The following is a 20,859-nucleotide window of genomic DNA, read 5'->3' on the forward strand; positions in this document are numbered from 1 at the left end:
TATATTCCCACTCATTATATTCGTCAATTTTGAGGTTTATCCTTCGCTTTTAAGATCATTGAATTTGATTTTTATATAAAATAGTTATATATTAGAAAATAATATGAGTTTATATGATATTATTTTTCAGAAGATTTCATTCTATATGCCTATGAAAAGTACTCTCAAAACTAACTTTTTCCTAATTATAATTAAATCTAGAATATTGTATTATGCTTAGTATTATTTCATTTTTCTCATTCAATTTAGAATTTACAAATGTCAAAAAATTGAGAGCTGTCACTTTTGATGAATTTCTGTTTATTACAGCATTGTTATTAATAATGAAAAATAAAGCTTATTTCAATGAAAATTGTTCTGCAAATTTATTTCACTTTTGACCTCACTTTTTCCGTAATTCAATTTTTTTACTTTTAATATTTTAGATCTTCATAATATCATTTGAAAAATTAACCATATAAAAAATCAAGTTATCAATTCACTTTTTCCGTAATTCAAAAATCAAAAAATAAATAATATATCTTTTTATCAAATATTATTATTATATTCTATGAAAAATGAGGTCCGGAAATTTTGCGGATTCCCGTAACTCAATTTTACGGAAAAAGTGCAGTAAACTATTCAAAATACGGAAAAATTGGTGTAAACTAATGATTTTACGGTAAAATCACGGAAAGTCCCGGAAGAATATATGTGCCTATATGAAATTATACAAAAATGAATCAAACGCATTTTAAAAGATTGTTCTTGTATTATAAATGCTATTCGCAGATTTATTAGTTGAAGAAAATTACCAAATTTTTGCCGATTTACAAAAAATGATTTACAAAGCATATTTTTATAAGGCTTTAAAAATCTTTAAAATGTGACCGGTGACGGAAATCCATGGTAACCAACCGCGGTTCCCGTTTGGAATGCCATAAAAAAAATCGTTTTTTGAATAGTTACTTTTTCTTAGCGTAAGTCAAGAACTATAAAATATGAAAAAGATTTCGAATTTTCATATATTTAGTTCGCAATAATACTAATACTATGAAGTATAGATCCGTATTTTTCCCAAGTGAGCGGGGTATCTCCAATCCCAGCCCTATCGTCCTCCCAGTGTCAGTTTTCAATATAAAATCCAAATTTTTTAAAAAAATAAAAATTTCGAGAAATTTTTCTAATTTTTTTCTTTGATTTCAATAATTCAAAATAAATTTGGGAGTAAAAAGACACTATTTAATGAAATTCATATGAGTGAATGTGGATAAATACTCTCAAAACATACAATTTATCTATTTTTCTTTATATTATCAACTAATTAGTGATAATTTTTTTTGAATCAGATTTTTTTTCATTAAAAACATAATATATAACACAACAATGATGCACACATACGTATCTACACATCAAAATATAAAGCTTGTTTTGGTCTGGGCATCCCAACCCAAAATTCTTAAAAAATTGAATAAAATTGAATACTTGGGGCTGGGATACCCATCCCAAAACCGAATTGAATTTTTTGAATTAAAGAATATATTTATGTATTTATAATATACATGTGATGTCTATAAAAAATACTAAATTCTAAAAAAAATTCAATTTATTCAAAACGTATACTAAGTGATCACTTCATTAGTAGGATCAGCAATCCTACTAAATGGTGAGAACGCCACTAACTAAAAAGGGAGTCCTTGGAGCTCTTGATCTCTTGTCAGTAGAGTTCATAATGAGGCATGGCATATACTGATTAGAGATCAGAGCAATCCTACCTTACCTTCAGGAGCTACAAAGCTCCTAATCGCTACGAGAGGGAGCCTTGGAGCTCCTGAAGCTCATCAGCAGAGGCTATTTACCATTTGGGCCTCTTCTGATGAAAGATGCGAAACACGTCTACGAACCAGGAGCTTCAAAGCTTCTAATCCTTACTAAAGGGAGCTTTGGAGCTCCTGAGTCTCCATCAACAGAGTCCCAGATGGTAAATGTCCTTTTCTGATGAAAGATGCGAAACACATCTCCGAACCAGGAGCTCCAAAGCTCCTAATCCTTACGAAAGGGAGCTTTGGAGCTCCTGAAACTCCTTTTACTATAAAATAGGACAGTTTTCTTCTGAGGTTCTCATCAAATCTAAGACTTCAGAAGAAAGCTGTCCTATCAATGTATACTTACACTCTCATGGACTACAAGTGTACAATTTTAAGGCAGAGATTATCCGAGGCCTCTCATCAAATGAGGGACCTCGGATAATCTCTACCTTAAGTAGTCAAATAACTTTTCTCACTATTTAGGAACAAAAGAACAAGAGTTGGAGTACTTTAAGGCAAGATTCTTCCGAAATCTCTCATCGAATGAGAGACTTCGGAAGGACCTTGCCAAATCCTTGAACGCCAATATCCTTGGAACTGAGCTAGAACCAGGGAGAAGTAGCATACTATAGAGCACGATGGTAATCTCGGAAATGCTTATATCGCCCCAAGCACAATATTTAAGAAGTCTAACTCATATATACAAGAAGTCAGGCTGAATAGATATTGTGCATATGGTTTGCAGAACTCTCATGATATTTAAAATTCATGTTATCCCAAAAAGGTGACACTTTGGGTGTATCGTCCATCCCAGGGATGCAAAAATCAGATCACCTTGGATCTATACTATGAAGCAATGTATAACGGCAAAGAACATAAAAAAACTTATGTATAAACCAAGAATTACGTTTACAAAAGCATTTATTCGTATCGTCTAGGGAAAATGTCATTTCTGAGGAAAATTTTTAAAGGACCACTGCAAAAATTGAGAGGCAAAATGAAATTTATCGTTTTCGCTTCAATTATAAATACTTATTTTGCTACTCCTCAGATTGATATTTTTCAATTCTCGCTAATATACACGCCTTTTTGTATGATACTTTAGCATCATGTTATTTCGAATTAAAGGAAAATCTTGAAATCGGCGAGTTTTGAGATGATTTACATTTTTCGAATTTTTTCTGTTTTCGTAGCGTATTTTAAAAATTCACGATTTTATGATTTTAAAAGTGGATCGATCAAAGGTTTTTATTGACCATTATTTTTATATTAGTTAAAATCTAATATCTGGGAGTTATATCGCAGATTAAATTGAGAGAAAAGTCATTATTTTTAAATTTTGATGACTGCAAATGCATTTGAATATAATAACAAATAATTTTAAAATAGAATAGCCTTGCAAAACTTCAAATATAATAATTTTTTTCAGAAAAGCCTTGTTAGAAGTATTACATGATAACCATGTCCATTTTATATGCAAATCATTAAGTTTTTAATTGAATTTAATTTCAAATATTTTTTATTTTTCAATATTAGGTCTGATTAAATATGAATAGATATCTGCTCAAATCATATTGATCTAAATCATTATTCATAGAATAAGAATCCAAATAGAATTTATCAAAATAATCCATTTAAATACTTATCATTTTTATATGTATCAATATTCAATCTCTGTTATTTCATGATGCGGATCGTTTTTACTCCTATATATTCTACAATCATAACAAAATTCTCATACAAAATAAATGAATAACAATAAATTTTGAAGTTCTTAGTGAATGAAATGGTAGTATATAATTAATGTAGGCAGTTGGAAGCTATTACTAATGATAAATTTCCAATTTTATCGTAAATAATTTTAATATTTAATATGAAAAGAGAATCCGAATACTGACAATAAGGAAATTTGACAAGCATCTTGTAGTAATTCAAATGACCCTAATTTAATTTTTTCGAGTTTTTTGAATTTTTAGCCTTAGTAAAACTCGATATAAAAAAAAAGGTAGTGGGGCTTCCAGGGGCTGCGCCCCTTCTAGCCCATAAGAAATTTTGCCCAAGACCAAAGAGGAGGACCGTAGGGTGTGTGTGGGCTTCCAGGCGCGTTGCGCCCTCTAGCCCATAAGAAATTTTGCCCAAGACCCAAACCGACAACACTTTGACCGAGTAGTTTTTTGTGCTGAACAAAAAGTGTCATATAAACATCTGTCAAAAACCGCTTTTTAACTTCACTTAAAATGCCACGTAAGCTACGTAAGAATATACGTAAGAGGAAGGGAGCATTGAAACATCCAATAGTAAAACTGACACCACAACAACAGTTGCAACAACAAATGATGAATGACCCCACTATGTTGCAACAAATGTCAAGCAACCCTATGCTTTTAAACCGAGTTATTGGTGCACAGAGTGGAGGTTTAAGAGCGGCACTTTTAGCGAAAATGGCAGGCTATGGTGGAGCTGCAGACGGAACAGCTTATAACCCTCAAAGTCAAATGAATTTGAGTTCACTCAAAAATCAAATAGCAGATGTCAAAAAGTCAAACATAGACATACAGAAACAAATAAGTGAAAACGAAAAGAAACTAGAATATGACAGACACACAAAGAAACTAAATGAGTTAAACGTAGAGAAAAGAAGAAAGAAGAACAACTGAAAGAACTAAGTACAGAGGAATATGCGAAAAAAGTGTCAGAAAAAGCAGCAGAAGTAGCAAAAATGGAACAAGATGTTATAAATTTGAAAAACCATACTACTCAATATAAAGTACTGAAAGATGAAGAGATAAAACAAAAAGCCCTGAAGACATATATGGATAGCGATGAGTATAAAAAAGAAGTTGAAGCAAATGTAAAGGCAGAAAAACTTTTACAGTTGCAAAACCAAACCGTACAGTATGAAAACTTAGCACAAGAAAGTAAAAAACGACGCAGCCATGCAAAAGGCAATGAAAAGCGCAGAATATATAAAAGCTAATAATGACTGGTTAGATGCCCAAGCCAACGCTAAAGCAGCCCAACTTATAGGGTCAATAAGGACAAAAATACAAGCGGATGAAGACAGTTCAAATGAAGCTTTAATGAATGCTGACTTTAAGAACGCCTTCGAAGCTCTTCATAGTAAGGTGAAACTAGTGAACGACTTCTCATCTGGAAAGAAACTGAAGTCTGAAGGTTTCGACAAAGAGTTAAAAGAAGTAGCACAAAATATGACGAAAATAACAGATGCAGCAACGAGACAGGCAGTTCAAAGTGCCTATGACGCCGTTAGAGCAACTGTTGTGGAAAGTCAAGAAAAAGAGTTACAACAGACCAAAACAGACCTAGTAAATGCTTTCTTAAAAACGAAAAGTCAGGTAGGACATTATGCTGCAGATGGAACATATGTGCCAGCTGGTGGAACTTATATACCAGCTGGTGGAACTTATATACTAGCTAGTGGAACTTATATACCACCAAACCCTCCAAGAGAAGCACCTGCACCAGGACTACCTAAAACATTTACATCGTCACATGGACACAGACACAGGCATGCACCAAAACCAACACAACAACCAACACAACAACCAACAGTTCAAAATCCAGCACCACAACAACAACCAACACAACAACCAACACAACAACCAACAGTTCAAAATCCAGCGCCACAACCACAACCAACACAACAACCAACACAACAACCAACAGTTCAAAATCCAGCACCACAACCACAACCAGCACAACAACAACCACAACCAGCACAGCAACCAACAGTTCAAAATCCAGCACAACAGCAACCACAAACAGAGCAAGGACATAAAAGAAGTAGAGAAAAAGGAAACCAAGAATTCTTAAAAATGCTTAAGGAAGATTATGGTTACCCAGATACTATTGACTTTAGTGACAGATATAAAGAAGCTATTGGAAAGTTCAAGGAAGGAAGTACTGACCCGAACCTATTTAGCTTTATGGCTCAGCACCAAATGGGATATAATTTCAAACCTGGAAAATACAAGCTCGCTAAGGGATATGATTTAATAGCATATCATCCAAATGACATGACTGAATTTACTCCGAGATATTTGGTGTCAGAGCTAAATGATAATTCAACTCTCTTCATGAAACGCGTAAAAAATAGAGACGGAACGAAAGAAGAAAGGTTTATGAGTCCGGATGACTTAGATAGGGAACTTTTTAAAAACGGTCTCGGAATATATGAAATGCCAGCAGATGAGGTACAAGAAACTCCACAGGAAGAAGTTCAGATACAACCAGACATGGAAGAAATAGTTCAGCAACAACAGCTAGAAGAGCCTGAAGGAAACGAACAAGTCCCTCCTTTGGAAACTAACTTCACAGAACTAGATGAAGATTTGGAAAGCCGAAAAATCTTGACCCTCAACAAGAGTATGCGGAGAATATGGAATCTTTCCAAGAGTCTAAGAAAAATTCGGCTGACATAGTAGAAGAATATCGAAAAATTTTCACCGACATACAAAAGACTCCAACACCAGATGAAAATATTCAGCATAGAATGGAAGTACTGAAAGATAATGTACACAAATACAATAATCTTTTTTACTTACGACCATATAACGTTCAATCTTTGGCTGAACTCGGTGAAAATAAAAGGTTAAATTTCAACAAAACATATAGAAATGAAACATTGTTTAAAGTTCATTCAGAACCTAACCAATATGGAAACAAACCTACTTTTGTTTCTGCAGACTATGGAACTACAATGAGATGGGGTCATAAAGCTAATCCGGATAGGTGGTTCATAAACTTACAACCACAATTCCAAGAAGTTGTAGACGCAATGGAAGTGAATGGTGAACCAGATATAGCTGGTATTTTCAGCGCGGCTTTAATGCCATTGAAAGATATGAAACATGCAGATATTTTGGACCAGTATGAAATGAACATGGCTGATGGAAATATAACACCTGACGTTCTAAAACATTTATCTCAAAGAACTACACAGAACCATAGAGATGGTATATTTGGTGAAGAGTTTAGAAAGAAAGTTAGGGAGAAAGAAGGAAGAGAACCTATTGTACATGACCTTGCAAACGAAAGTTTGCAAAATGTCATAAAAACTTACTTTGCAGACAATGAACCGAGAAGGGATGAATATTTAAGAAAACTCAAATGGACAGTACCAAATGAAATGTTAGTATTGAAAAACATGTTCCTAAAACCAACTACAGAAATAAATGACGCAAGACTGAAACATTGGGTAAAAGCTTTCCCATTCACAAAAGATATTATTGGTAACATGGAAAGAAAACCAGAATGGCTACAAAAACATATATTTGGAAACGAGCTTATTCCATATGGACAAGCTCTGTTTGAAGAGCTTGAACCGGAAACTCAGGAAAGAGTCATGCAAACAATACGCGAAGACTCAAATACAAACTATGACAAAATCTTTCTAGGATATTGGTTACCTGAGATGGGCGACCAGAGCCCAAAGGCAAAAAGGACATGGGAAATTTACAACATACTAGGTGAACATGAGGCAAAGATGCAACAACTTGAAGCAGAGGGCAAGTTACCAAAAGCGACACCAAAGAAGAAGAGAAGAGTAGAACAAAGTGAAAGTAGTGAAGAAGTAACTTCATCTAGTGAAAGTAGTGGCAATGAAGGAAAAAGAAGAGTTAAAAACTCAGTCAGGAAGAAAGTAAAGCTTGGTCCGAGTGGGTTCTATTATGACACATAAATCCAACTATTCTATATTTTTACCCATATGAAATGTACGCCGCTCAGAATATTACGCCAACAGTTTTGGACGCCATGAATGGAAATGTTTCCGAATGGTATAACGAATGCGACAATGCCATTAGAAGGTCAGAAATAGTTCCTGGAACTTACGAATATACAACTACTGTTTCTTATGGAAACGTAGGTGAGTTTGGAGAAGGTTCTTCAACAACAGTAGATATTGCTTGCGACAGGTTTCATATTATTTCTATTGACAACTCATTCTTATACGTGGAACAAGACATTGAAATAAAACCTTCTGCCAAGTTGTCTGACAAGAAAGGTTGCAATGGAATTTTCTATGTCGGATACCAATATGCTCCAGAAGTTTTCATGGGATATAAGATATATTCTAACTCTGACTTAGTTCAAACAGTAACATGGGCAAACTATGAAGTTCGCTTTGAGAAACTCAGTACAACCACAAGCTAGAGAACAAACAGACCAGTATGCAAATATTGAGAAAATAAGAAGACTTGACCCTAACGTTCCAGGAGTTTATGTTAACCTTCGGGTTCAAATGGAACTGCTGCCACTAAAGTAAAACTGAAACTTAGAGTTCCTTTGTCATCTTTCCTCATCTTCAGGTTTTTAAGATACTTGCCAAACTGGGCAGGAAAAAATTTCTATCGAACTTACTCCAAGCAAAAATAACTTAGTCATTGCACCAACACAAGACCCATTCACTATTACAGACGTAAAGGGAACAAATCAAACATCATTCGCCGAATTTGCAAAGACAAAGTTGACTTAGACTTTGGTTTCTCAAACTTCAACAATGAAGTAAACTATTATTTCAATGCTGCTGAACTGCTTGGGACCCAGTTAAGTTTACATGCAAAAATTTGAATGCAAGAGAATAGAAAGCAGACTTGCAGTCTATATGTTGGACCCAGATATTTCAAATGCTTTAGCTGCCAATATATTGCAGTTCCACTTATGTTCCCTATACACCAAATATCTGTCAAAGACTTTGCAGGTGAAGTTGAAACCAAAGTGCTGACCCAGGTGCAAGAACAGATATTCTTTAACAACTGCAATGAAACATGCAGATACTATGTTTGTACTGTTCAGACGAACTATAAATGACTATTCTTGTTATCTACAACCCTGGTATTAAATATCATATAAACATAGATGGCAAATATTATCCAAGAGAAGAATATTCTACAGTTGAAGATATGAGGTCATACAACTTGACATTAGATGCTATGAACTTTAACAACAACTTCACAACAACCATTAACCCTGAAATGCAAAGTTCTATTATGCCATATGTGAAAGTATGGACTCATACAGGAGGTCAAAAAACTCAATATACAAATGGAGACCGTTCAAACTTTTGGCTTGGCATTCCATTTGCTGACTCAGAAGACTTTATGGGTGGTATTTCAACTGTTGGTACTGTACAAATACAATATACTAGTGACAGAGACGGTCCAGATGAATTGAGAGCAAAGAAGTTTACAAAACCAATAGCACTTTTCACGGAAGATGCTCTTTGAAGATTCGTTCGATGAAACCTGCTGGGGCTCCTCAGATTGGCATAACGACAGCTTCCATCGAGCAGATTTTGGCAGCAGGTCAGTAAGTTGTTTCTTTGACACTTTTCTCACCATCGTAAATAGTTATGACACCAGTTTTGACATAATATTGTATTATAAACTTACCTTTAGAAATATCTGTAAGTTTTGTTGTTATATTTTTGTCTGCTTCAAGAACTTTCACCATTTCAGTTATACCAACTTTCTTTGCTTTATGAAAATATTTAGGTTCAGCAAAGACTGCTATTCTATAACATTTTCCATTGTTTGTATAAAGAACTATTCTGTCAATGAACTTGTATTGTTTGTGTGTGTAAACTTTGTTTTGCTTCAATTCAATAAGATATCCGAATACGTCCATCTTTTTATTCTAAGTAAAATGTCATTTCCGAAAAATAGAAGCGTAAGTGTTTCAAAAGGTTTAATGGCGGTGGCAGATGTGAAGTTAAATTCACCAACTCAAACAAACAGTCAAAGTGTTATTGTCAATGTCAAAGACAGAGATGTTGAAGTGGGGAAACCATACGAAGACGAAGATGGTATAACAATTGTTCCTGTAAAAGAACCAACATATCCTGAAGTTAGCAGAGACTTAAGTTCTGTTGCAGATATTCGAAACGACTACCAACAACTGAAAGACAAACTTCAAACTCAGGAGAAGATTTGTCAAGCTTTAGTTATAATGTTAAACTTAGTCGAACACAACCCTGTAAAAGTGAACTCATATGTCATTGCACCTCATGAAGTTTTGAAAGAACTATTGAAACTTTTGACAGAGGCAGACGATATAAACATCAAAGAAATAGAACCCGACATTAGTTGCTGTGGTGTTTCATATAATGTCATTGACAAGATATACGTTATGAAAGGAGGTGAAACGTTGAACTTAAATATAGTTTCCCAGACGTTATAAAAATATTTGACGACCACAACATTTCATTAAAATTTATTTGCTAAGTAAATGGCAGAAGACATAATGGTTTATACTATTACGACTAAAACCGAGTCATAAATTCTATAACAACAAACTTACAAAGTCCTCAAGGACGATATTGTAAACTAACCTTAAACACAATGACGACTAAAGCCTGTTTTGCTCTTTTGACACCAGAAGACTTTATTGTTGTGAATGGTAAAAAATACTCCTTTGAAGATACTTACTCAGATATACCACCAACAGGTTTTGTTGACTTATTTAATACTTTAAGGACGGGTGTAACATGTGCTGCAACTAGAGCAGGTTTCATTATGTTTGGATGTCCGACTGAGTTTACTATAAACGATATGAGCTATAATACAAAACTTATATCTGGTTTTTACTACCAACAGTTTCCTATAAACAGGAAAAGGTGTCATACAAGGAATGTCTATTCCATTGACATTAAGCACACCAATCTATATATTGTTTCAAACTTAGGTTCAAAGTGTTATTCGAATGTCGACAGAAACTATTATGACCAAAAGATACTTATGCGTATAAACAATACTTTCTCTGCTGGTTTGCCTATTGTTCATTCGAATGCAGAATTTTCAACCTTAGTGAACTCAAACACTTTGGCAAGTATAACGTTGACATTAGTTGACGCAAACTTTGTTCCTGTAAAACTTTTATGTCCTATTATTTGTCAATGACGCAGAAAGTTTCGAATTGGAAGATGCAACTGGTGAAAGTATTGTATTACAAGAACAACTTCAACAACAAATAGCTCAAGAACAACAAATGCAACAAATGGAACAAAAGTCAAGAATAAAAAAAATATTTTTTTTTATTTTTATAAAAATGTACAGAATAGATGTTTCAGATTTTTATGACTTCCAAGCATTCAGAAATATGTGTCCATTTAGAGACTATAACAAAGCAGTCGAGAATTTGAAACGTTTAGTCATTTATGTCGACTCTGCCCCAGAATGTTATGTCATGAAAGAATGGGATGTGTCTTTAACAAACCAAGAGCAACAATTAGTGTCTGAACAAGAATGTAGACAGAAACTTAAGAAAATAAAAGTCGTACAAGTTGGCATGAAGATGTTAGATGCTTGGGATATCTTATTGTCAAAACTTGAAGATTTTTCAGTTCGTGGTATAAAGTTCTATACACCTTCTCCAAACTTCTATTCTATCTTCACTGGATATAAATATGAACAAGTAGAATGGAAAGAAAATATTATAGAAGCTTGGTTAGACCATGTCAAAGAAATTATATGCAATGGAAACGAAAAGGTTTATGAGTATATCTTATGTTGGTTTGCAAACATCTTACAACATCCAAGTGCTAAAAATGAAAACTGCTCTCATTATAATTGGAAAACAAGGAACAGGTAAGAACACATTCTTTACAGATATCTTTGCAAACTTTAGAAGGCTATTCGAACCCGAATATGACAAACTTAAAAACATCTGGGTAAATTTAACTCTCAATAGAGAATATGAAACTTATAGTATGTAACGAACTTCAAAGTATAGATACAACAAAATTTTGAAACTCAGATGCTTTGAAGAGTCTTATAACAGACAAAGTTGGAGTTGTTGAAAGAAAGTATAAAGACCAAAGAGTTTGTGAAATGTTGCAAACTTCATTATGGTTTCAAACAATGCTGTTCCGATGAAGTTAGAAAGTTCTGACAGAAGATATGTAGTTGTCAGAACGTCAGATTCTCATATGCAAGATACAGAATATTTTGACGACTTAGCAGAAACTTTGACATCTGACTTTTACAACCACTTGTTCTCATATTTCATGACATTAGATATTTCTAAGTTCAATCCAAGACAAATTCCACATACCGAAGAGAGACAAACATTGTTAGAAGCAAACAAGAGTGTATATGAACTGTTCATAGATGAAACTGACTTTGAGTGTTTAGATGAAAGGTCATTGTACGATTCGTATAAACAATATTGTCAAGAATATGGTTATATGACAGCTTCTAAACGAACATTCTTGGCAAATGTCAAAAGTCTTTTAGACGTACAGAATGGTGTATATACAAAGAAAAATTTTTCTGAGTAAATTTTAAAAAAAATATTTTTTTATCCGATAGAAAAGATGGACGAAATTCATCTCAGTAAACAAGTACATGTCAGGACTTAAAGAAGAACTAGACCCATTCATAGTCTCATAATATTCATAGTCGTCTGTCTTCTTTGGTTCATAAGGTATAACAAGTTTCTGTCAGATTTGTAAATCTTAGCAAGGTCGTAAAAGCTCTTGTTGTTTCTTCTGACTAAATGCAACATAACCATATCTCTGTCTTCTTCATTTTCCATCTCTTCAGTATAAATCATATACTTATAGTTCTTTTCCTTACCTTTTGGTACCGAACGTGGTATTCTTTTCTGAATGCTTTTGTCTTTTGCTTCAATGACTTCATCTTTTGCTTGAAGTTTCTTTTCCATCTCTTCACGTTCTTGTCTATGAATTTCGTCAAGAAGTTTGTAAACATGCCATGCATAACGAGGAGAAGCCCACATTGCAACTGCATTTACTAATAGTCTATGAACATAATATCCTCTTAAATTTATTGGCAAATTTTTACGATTTTCATGTGTTTTATGCAAGACCGAAAAAAGTCGGTCTAGAGAAATTTCACTCAAAAGTTCTTGTGTGCTTTGGTTTCTGAACCAGTCGTCTGCGTGTTTAGTATCTGGAGCAAAACATGCATTCAAAATACTTTGCATTTGGTACATGTCGTCTTTGACCGAACGAATGAGACGTAACTGTTTGTTATACTGTATGTACTCGTATTCTTCATTTATAGCTTCATGGACTATAACTGTTGTTGTGTTCTCTGTTGTTGACATATCTGTCTTTACATACAAAATAAAAAAATTTGTTAGAAAAAAATTAGCGTTATTTTCTGACTTTCACAAAAGACCAAAAATAAACGCTTTACATGTATTTTTCAGCAACTTCGTCAAATAATTTTATAGCTTTATCTATCTCATCTACTTCAAACGTTTCTTTACCTTTCATGGGAGCACCATACATTTTCTCAAACTTTTCAAGTAGTTCTGTTTCTGCAGCTCTCATATCGTTAACGAACACAACCTTGACTCTATTGACTGTACTGTCATATCTTTGAGTTATATTATATGTTCTTCCTATCTTATATCTCTTTGTATTGAAGTCCTTCGGTTTCTGAACGATGTAAAGTAAGCCTTCACTGCAACGTTCCGTATCGAATGAACCATATGTTATGAAGTTATATCCAACAACTGGGTCTAACCATAACAAAACTATTGGTATAAGACTTTTGTCGATGAGATATGCTCTTGTTCCATGAAATGCTACCGATATCATAAGCTCAGGATTTCTTGTCAAAATTTTCTGAGTTGAAGCAATTCTAACCCAGTCCTTTGCTTTCTTTCCAGATGGAGATATAATGTCTGACAAAGAATATTTGTTGTATTTCTTTGAGTATCTTACGTTTAAATCCCCTATTCTAACCACTTTGGTGTTATTGTCTATCTTTCTAACTGTTTCAAACTCAATGTTTGTCATTTTCTGTTCTTACATACAAAATAAAAAAATAAATAAAAATAAAACTAACTTTATTTTATTTATTTTGTATAAAAGATATGATTTCAGGGATTTTTTTGACAAAGTGCAACTCTTCACTTCGTCAAAAATAACAGTTATATAATGAAATTTGGCGAGTAAGATTTTTTACCTACTCGCTGTTCTTCACGATTTTCATAGAGTTTTGGCGAGTAAGATTTTTTACCTACTCGCTGTTCTTCACGATTTTCATAGAGTTTTGGCGACTGGGGTTTTTTACCTACTCGCTTTGCTTCACGATTTTCATACGGAATCTCTACCCTCGGTTTTCCGAGGGTAGCAAACATATGAGGAAATTCATGAATTTTGTTGCTGAATTCAATAAAAATATATTTTAGGTGAAGAGGTGAGATCTCACCCGTTTTCTCACCTAATTTTTCACCTCAGTTATTTTATAAGCGTTTTACATGGTAAACGTTATTTTTTAAATTTTGTGAAAACTCAACGGTTTAACACAAGCTATATGCCATTTTACTCAGAAATTTGTTGCTGAATTCAATAAAAATATATTTTAGGGTAGAAGGTGAGATCTCACCTGTTTTTTCACCTCTTTTCTCACCCCAGTTATTTTATAAGCGTTTTACATGAATTGTACGATGTATATTTGAAATCCTAAACAGTTTTGTAGCTTCTATTTCTTCTTTTAGTACATCGAATGTTTTAACAATGCCGAAAGTTTCTTTATACTTCTTCTTGACGTCAGATAATAGGAAATCGTCAGCTGTTGGATAGTTTTTGTTCAGAAATGCTAACATGTCCATTTTATCTTCTGCTGGTTTCTCTACTTCTTTCTTTAAGTCAGCATAGTCGTTTCTCATACGTTCTATCTCTTTGACGGAGTAGTTATATTTCCTTATTGCTGCTTTACATTTTGAACATTGTGGGTTCATTTTTGCGTTATACATTGAAATTTGACCTGCTAGAACAACTAAGGCGTCAATGGTTTTCTTCATCTCAAACATAGCGGGTCTTATTTGTTCGTTCCATACTTTACCTCTTCTATCTTTATCTCTTATCTGCCAAACACATTCAGCAACTAACGAAACAAAGTTGTCGTATGTCTTAAACTCCTCCGATTTATATATGTCAGAGATGTTCTTATATAACATGTCGCAATCTTTGTCCATAACTTTATGGTTGCAATGAAATCCTAGAAACTCATAATTTACCTTTCGTATGAACTTCTTTATTTCTACTGAGTCGGTTGTTTTTACTTCTATTTCATCGAATTCAGGAATAGTGAGCTTTTGTTGTTGGATTTCAGGCAATTTAGGTAAATGGTCAATAATGTCCTGCATTTCATAAAGATATTCTTCATTTTGTTCATCTTTCGCACAACAGTCCAAAGTACTTGTTAAAAGTTCTTGCTTTGTCTTCTGGATTGTTGTTTCGAAAGTATATGAAGAAGGAATGAAGAACGTTTGTCTACTTTCCAAAATAAAAACTCTGTATCTCTTGGAGGGTTAATTTCAATCTTTTGAAATGAAACGGTGGAGTTCATCTTGTCATATTCTAGTTTCAGATAGTATGTTCCATTTAGTAAAGAGTCATATTTTTCTTGAAATTCCCAATAATATTTGTTCATTTGAGTTTGAAAGTCATTTAGAGTTTTTTCAAGACTTTCGTCTGAACGAACTGTAAAGATTCTCATTTCGTCAAATTTGTCTATTAGACCATCAGAACCTTTATACTGCCCATGAAAATATACTGCGAACATAAATGCGTTAGTTCTATTTGAAAACAAAACTCTTCTAAATCCTATTGCCTTTGCATCTGAAGGACTTTGAAGCCAACGAATTGGATAGTCAAACCTGTATTCTCGGGATGAAATTTCTTCATCTGAAATAGTCCTACCAGCATTTGTAAAGATATAGTCTAACGGTTTTGTATCTGCTACTTTTGTTCTTTGTTTTTCAGCCTGAAGCATTTAATATATGTAAAAATATATTGTTTTAAAATGGTATGCCATATAGCTTCTTGAATTTGTTAAGAAGTATTTGAACGTATTTTCCATCTGTATCGCTAGTGTTTACATAAGCATAGCCCGCCTTAGTAAAATATACTTGTAATTTCCTATAGTTTACGCCGGTATAAAAGTAGAAAGAGTCTTGTTCTTCGCTATAGTAAAACTCAAACGTATGCTTGCCATAGTCTGTAATTTCAATTGTTTCATCTTCTAGTTCGTCGACAAATTCGAATACAATATCTCCAAATTTGCCTTTGTTCTTATTGTTTTCAGAACGAGTGACCCAACGTAAGTTTTCAAGTCTATTGTCGTTTCTTATATGGTTTATATGGTCTACAAAAGGTAAATTGTTAGGATTCAATATAAAATGAGTTGCAATGACAACATGTTTAAGATAGTGTTTTCCACCCATCTTCATAATAGCATATCCGTCATTTTGCTCCCATTCGCTTAAAACTCTTTTTGTCTTTTTGTTTCTGACTTCAAATGACTCACAACAGTGAATTTCATATTTCTCATCTAACAAACAAGTTTCCTTCAACTTGAGGTTCACTAACATCGAAAGGCATGTCCATAAGACGTTCTTCTTCTAACCTCTCTAGTCTGTTTGGATAATTTGCACGTGCTGTTTCCAAATCCATTTCGTAGCGAAGACCAGACAATTTGTCATAGACTTTTATGGGTCTTCCCTTCCTATATTTAAAATTCTTCGAAACTCTCCAACCATATCTTTGTAACTCTGCTTTTATTCTAGCAGACTTTCTGTCCATTCTATATGGGGGCATTTTTATAAAAATAAAAATATACTGTTTTCTTTACTTTACATAAGCACTTGCTGCCATAAGTCTTTGACGCCAACCCATACCAGCTAATGAAGGTTGGCTTGGTTTAGTCTCCAAACTAAACTTTGGTTTTGGTTTATCTTCAGTTTTTGGTTTTTCTTCTTCTATTGGTTTTTCGTCACTTTTCGGTTCCTCTGACTTTACTTCACTTGCAGGAACAGTTGTGCCGTCAACATCTTCATAAATATCATATGCCATTTGTTTTTGTTTTCCTTTCAACTTTTTGTGTTTGTTGTAAAGTTTAGAATATTTCGACTCTAAGTCAATGAGATGTTCTATAATGAACTGTTGGTCAGTGAAGTAAACTTTTCCATATGTTGTCTCGAAAGCTCCCACAGACTTCAATATTTTATTTGTGAGAGTCTGTTTCTTTTTTGAGATACTAGCCGTTCCATTTCTATGAAAAGTGACTTTATAGTTAGAGTTTGTATTTCCAGACCTGGCACTTTCTATTATTGAATTTTTCTCTTCATCTGTAAGTTCTTTGACAGGTTTTGACAATGGTTCTGAACTTTTTGTTTGTGGTGTCAAATCTACCGTTTCAACTTCTTCGGTCATTTCATCTCAGTAAAAAATTTTAGTTTGGTTTGTTTTCAACTGGTTGTTGAGGTTTTTTAAGTCGGTCTAAAACTTCCTGAGGTATAGGAAGAACTTGACAAACACGTGGTGTAACTGCTGGAAACCGACAAATCCATCTTGAACTCATTTGTCTCAATGCTGTATTGTTCATTTCATCTCAGTAAAAAATTTTACATTCCCCAAGTTTGAGGTGGTTGCGGTTGGTTATTGTTTACCCACTGTTGTGCATGGTTATATCCTCTGTTAAAGAATCTTTCACCTTGGTCCATATAGTGTCCTGCTTGGTTATAGTAGTCATTTGCTTTGTTATAATAGTTTCCTGCTTGTTTCCCTACATTGTCCATCCATCCTTGAACTTTTCCTCTTGTTTCAGGATTTGGAATAAGATTTGTTGCATCTCGTGCTACATCCCAACCTTTCTGTACAGTTTGTATAATAGGTTGTGCTTTCTCTTTAAGTATACCTAATGTACTCAAAATCTTCCTTCCAACTCCAAATACACCTCTGGCTATTGTTCCCACTGCGGGCAAAAATCTAGATGCGACTCCTGCTAATGCGCCAAATAAACCCATTTCTTATGGGTTAAAAAATGACGAATCCAAACAAGGACCCCTATGTTTCTAAAGCGACAAAGAAAGCACTCATGATAAAAATCTTTAGTTCAACACCAAAATGCTTGGTTTATGGATATCTTGGAAAACATTCCGAGGTATAGAGAAGATGAACCACCATACTGGCTAATATTGTCGGTCAAAACACAAGATACTGTGAAGCCATACCATTATGGTCCAAAAATATTTTAGATGTGAAAACTGCTTTGACAATATTCGTTGACAAATACCATCCAACAAAACTGACATCTGACTGTGAAAGTTCTTTCAAATCAGATGATGTAAAAACTATCTGCGTTCAAAAATGTAAACCAAATTTCATTGTCGACCAAAACCATTCTGCTCTTGGTGTCATTGACGGTTGTATAAAATGTTAAGAGACTTAAACCAACCACAAGGTGGTGAAGCAAATGAAATGTCATATGACGACAAATATAGACACTTCTCCATGGCAAAGATGAGACAAGTTTTAAATATTTACAATAACCGTAAACAAAAAGGTTTGGGAAACCACTCCCCGAAGAAATGAAAAACAACCCTGACTTAGAGAAAGACTATATATTTAATAATTTAGTCAAAAGAGACAAACAAGAAATGCCGGGCTTCAAACTTCAGAAAGGTGACAAAGTAAAAAATAGAAATACCTAAACGCGACCCATATGAAAATACTATTGACTATGACAACAATGGGAACCGACAGGTACTCACATTCGTGTTCGTAAAAATAGAAGAAAGTATACAAGAGAATATTATGAAGTTTTAGGCAAACATGGCAAAATATACACACTGCAAGCAGAAGATAAAACTACTATTGCCAGACCTCGTTTCAAACTTGTCAAAGTTCAAGGTGGTATACTTTCAAAGACAGTTCCTAACAAATATAAGACAACTCCTGACGAATATGCTAAAGAAGTTGAAAATGACGACTAAGCAATTCTATACCATGCGTAAACTGTCATGTAAGGTGGCATGTAGTCTTTACTTTGTCCCGTTGTTTGCGTATATCCTGAAACGCGATGTGTATGGTTTCCTCCTCCCTCAGTGTTACTCCAGTAACAATTTATAGCAAACTGAACGTTGTCTTTAACATCATATCCTTTACCTTTTGTCATTCCTGACCAATCCCAATATCTATGCTTATGCCAACCTGCTTGAGATGTACTTAAATCTATGTAGTGACTGTGTGCAGGTAAATTTTCACCTGAAATCGTTTTACTTCCACCTGTTTCCTTTGAAGAGTTTGCACAATACAAAAACCTGTCGACTATTTGAGTCCAAGTTCCAAAACCAAGTACTACTTCTGGTCTGGTAGAGTTCATTGACGTATAAATAGAGCCAACAGGATATAATGTTTGAAGTATTTCAGTCTTTAATGTTTGAAGCTCTGTTTTGTCTGCTTTCTTATCATATAAATCTTGAGCAGTGAATTTAACTTTATTTTCATCCATGACATAAACATTTCTACATCTAATGTATTTCATCGTTGTTATGTTTTCATCCGATGTTAAACCTTGTGGAAAGTTAGGAGGTTTACAATATAATGCATCCCCATCAGTTCCTTCAACCGTTCCTTCAATACTTTCTATACCAACAGTTGTGAAGAAATCATGTGTATGGTTCTTATCCGCCTTCTTCTCTAACTCACTAGCCACATATGTTTTATTTGCTTTTGTCTCTAATGTTTCTTGTAAGTTTGTAATATTTGCAATGGTATGTGTATGTCCAACGTCACTTTTCCTGTTTAAGGTTTCTTGTAAGTTTGTAATATTTGCAATGGTATGTGTATGAGTCTTATTTGCTTTTGTCTCTAATGTTTCTTGTAAGTTTGTAATATTTGCAATGGTATGTGTATGTCCAACGTCACTTTTCCTGTTTAAGGTTTCTTGTAAGTTTGTAATATTTGCAATGGTATGTGTATGAGTCTTTTTAGAATATTCGTTTTCAGCTCTTGTCACTTCACTTGACATTTTATTGTCAACATATGTTTTGTCTGCTAGTTCAGGATGAGTATGTTCTTTTGTTGCATAAGCATTGTTAGCTCTTTCTTCTTCTTTTGCTATTGCATCGTCTACATATTCTTTGTCAGCTTTGTTGTCAACATCTGCTTTCAAAAGAAGTTCATTTATAGGTTTCTCGTTTAAAGTTCCTTTTGTTGGATTTATACAGACAGTATGGTTCTTATTGTCTTGAAATAGAAACTCATCTGTCATAGGGTTTATTGTCAGTTTTAAGTTTCCTTCTTTCAATGACTCAGATATTTTAGCATAGTTTGAAAAGTTTGTTGTGTTCTTATTTAGAGCTTGCATAATGAGTTGTCGGTTGTGTTGTATTTCTCTCATAGACGCTGTTTCATTTGACATTTTTATTATAGATAAAATATGCTTCCAATAGAAAAAGAAAATTCAAGAGTTGCTACAACTAAACCATTAGATGAACTTTTTACTAATGTCGGTCAAAAGTTTGAGACAGAGACCGTAAAGCATGAAGGCTATCGTTTTGACTACCCATTAAGATGGTTAAGAGACCCATCCGTCACAAAAGCTATTGGCTTTCGTAGAATGAAGTTCATTTCAGAAGCCATACATGGTTTCCCATTTACGGTCGGTTTTGAAGTTCGATACTATAACAAAGAAAAACGTATGTATGAGAAATTTGAACAGGGAAAACTTTTTCAAGTTAGTTTGCTTGTAAACTTAGAAACAACTCTTCATGCTTTTCAAGAAAAAATAAACGACATCTATATCGAATATGCAAACCAGTATAACATTGACGAAGGAGAATACCATCTCGATATTATTTATGACAGGAAAAATGCAACTGTTAAAATCAATAAAATAGAAGACCTTGGAGAAAACGTTTATATTTCTACAAAATATAACAACTTGGCATGGTATAGATTTTTGAGGATGTTAAATCAGCCTGCAGAATATCCAGTACACCCGGACTTTTATGAAGTCGAAAACCCTAATGGAACATATGAAAATATTTTCGACCAAGATGCTATTATTGTTCATGCTTCATTTTCTGGTGCGCAAAACTCTTTCTTATGTCTGATGAATGATTTTTACGAAAAACCTACAAAGTTATACGAACCACCAAGTGGAAGTATTTCAGACTTTCAAGTATGGTTTACTACAGATGGAAGAAAAAGAATAATTCCATTATACCATGCGTTTTACTTAGAACTTAGTTTCATATACAACTACTATCGAACGGTAAAAATATAATT

At 33.9% G+C, this 20,859-nt stretch overlaps 10 protein-coding genes and 2 pseudogenes across 12 annotated transcripts, besides 3 other annotated features; 4 read left to right on the forward strand and 8 right to left on the reverse strand.

Moving 5' to 3' along the window:
* Positions 1–269: 269 nt before the first annotated feature.
* Positions 270–306: a mobile genetic element.
* Positions 307–1,038: 732 nt separating this feature from the next.
* Positions 1,039–2,633: a mobile genetic element.
* A 1,391-nt stretch (positions 2,634–4,024) lies between these two features.
* TVAGG3_0804970 lies at positions 4,025–6,278 on the forward strand (annotated as a pseudogene). Its single transcript has one exon. A coding segment is annotated over exon 1 (2,254 nt).
* Positions 6,279–6,450: 172 nt separating this feature from the next.
* Positions 6,451–19,741: a mobile genetic element.
* TVAGG3_0804990 (protein of unknown function, DUF4106 family) lies at positions 7,222–7,469 on the forward strand (the record flags this gene model as incomplete). Its single annotated transcript, XM_051247472.1, has 1 exon — positions 7,222–7,469. A coding segment is annotated over one exon (248 nt), but the record flags the coding sequence as incomplete, so codon positions are not given.
* On the forward strand, positions 11,734–12,084 carry TVAGG3_0805000 (Poxvirus D5 protein-like family; the record flags this gene model as incomplete). The annotated part of the gene is made up of 1 exon (XM_051247473.1): positions 11,734–12,084. One exon carries the CDS (start codon positions 11,734–11,736, stop codon positions 12,082–12,084), a length of 351 nt encoding a protein of 116 aa, XP_051082948.1.
* TVAGG3_0805010 (KilA, N-terminal/APSES-type HTH, DNA-binding family) lies at positions 12,183–12,875 on the reverse strand (the record flags this gene model as incomplete). Its single annotated transcript, XM_051247474.1, has 1 exon — positions 12,183–12,875. One exon carries the CDS (start codon positions 12,873–12,875, stop codon positions 12,183–12,185), a length of 693 nt encoding a protein of 230 aa, XP_051082949.1.
* TVAGG3_0805020 (organellar and viral DNA polymerase type B) lies at positions 12,964–13,575 on the reverse strand (the record flags this gene model as incomplete). The annotated part of the gene is made up of 1 exon (XM_051247475.1): positions 12,964–13,575. The coding sequence occupies one exon, from the start codon at positions 13,573–13,575 to the stop codon at positions 12,964–12,966; it is 612 nt and encodes a 203-aa protein (XP_051082950.1).
* TVAGG3_0805030 (organellar and viral DNA polymerase type B) lies at positions 14,202–14,930 on the reverse strand (the record flags this gene model as incomplete). The annotated part of the gene is made up of 1 exon (XM_051247476.1): positions 14,202–14,930. One exon carries the CDS (start codon positions 14,928–14,930, stop codon positions 14,202–14,204), a length of 729 nt encoding a protein of 242 aa, XP_051082951.1.
* Positions 14,987–15,559, reverse strand: TVAGG3_0805040 (uncharacterized protein; the record flags this gene model as incomplete). The annotated part of the gene is made up of 1 exon (XM_051247477.1): positions 14,987–15,559. One exon carries the CDS (start codon positions 15,557–15,559, stop codon positions 14,987–14,989), a length of 573 nt encoding a protein of 190 aa, XP_051082952.1.
* TVAGG3_0805050 (His-Me finger endonucleases family) lies at positions 15,585–16,157 on the reverse strand (the record flags this gene model as incomplete). The annotated part of the gene is made up of 1 exon (XM_051247478.1): positions 15,585–16,157. One exon carries the CDS (start codon positions 16,155–16,157, stop codon positions 15,585–15,587), a length of 573 nt encoding a protein of 190 aa, XP_051082953.1.
* On the reverse strand, positions 16,414–17,003 carry TVAGG3_0805060 (annotated as a pseudogene). The gene has a single exon. A coding segment is annotated over exon 1 (590 nt).
* On the reverse strand, positions 17,018–17,170 carry TVAGG3_0805070 (uncharacterized protein; the record flags this gene model as incomplete). The annotated part of the gene is made up of 1 exon (XM_051247479.1): positions 17,018–17,170. One exon carries the CDS (start codon positions 17,168–17,170, stop codon positions 17,018–17,020), a length of 153 nt encoding a protein of 50 aa, XP_051082954.1.
* TVAGG3_0805080 (uncharacterized protein) lies at positions 17,190–17,591 on the reverse strand (the record flags this gene model as incomplete). The annotated part of the gene is made up of 1 exon (XM_051247480.1): positions 17,190–17,591. One exon carries the CDS (start codon positions 17,589–17,591, stop codon positions 17,190–17,192), a length of 402 nt encoding a protein of 133 aa, XP_051082955.1.
* Positions 19,742–20,008: 267 nt separating the features above from the next.
* TVAGG3_0805090 (uncharacterized protein) lies at positions 20,009–20,857 on the forward strand (the record flags this gene model as incomplete). Its single annotated transcript, XM_001327527.1, has 1 exon — positions 20,009–20,857. The coding sequence occupies one exon, from the start codon at positions 20,009–20,011 to the stop codon at positions 20,855–20,857; it is 849 nt and encodes a 282-aa protein (XP_001327562.1).
* Between the last annotated feature and the right edge of the window lie 2 nt (positions 20,858–20,859).

This window comes from Trichomonas vaginalis, chromosome VI (assembly GCF_026262505.1).
Source record: "Trichomonas vaginalis G3 chromosome VI, whole genome shotgun sequence".
In the NCBI taxonomy this organism is placed as follows: domain Eukaryota; phylum Parabasalia; order Trichomonadida; family Trichomonadidae; genus Trichomonas; species Trichomonas vaginalis.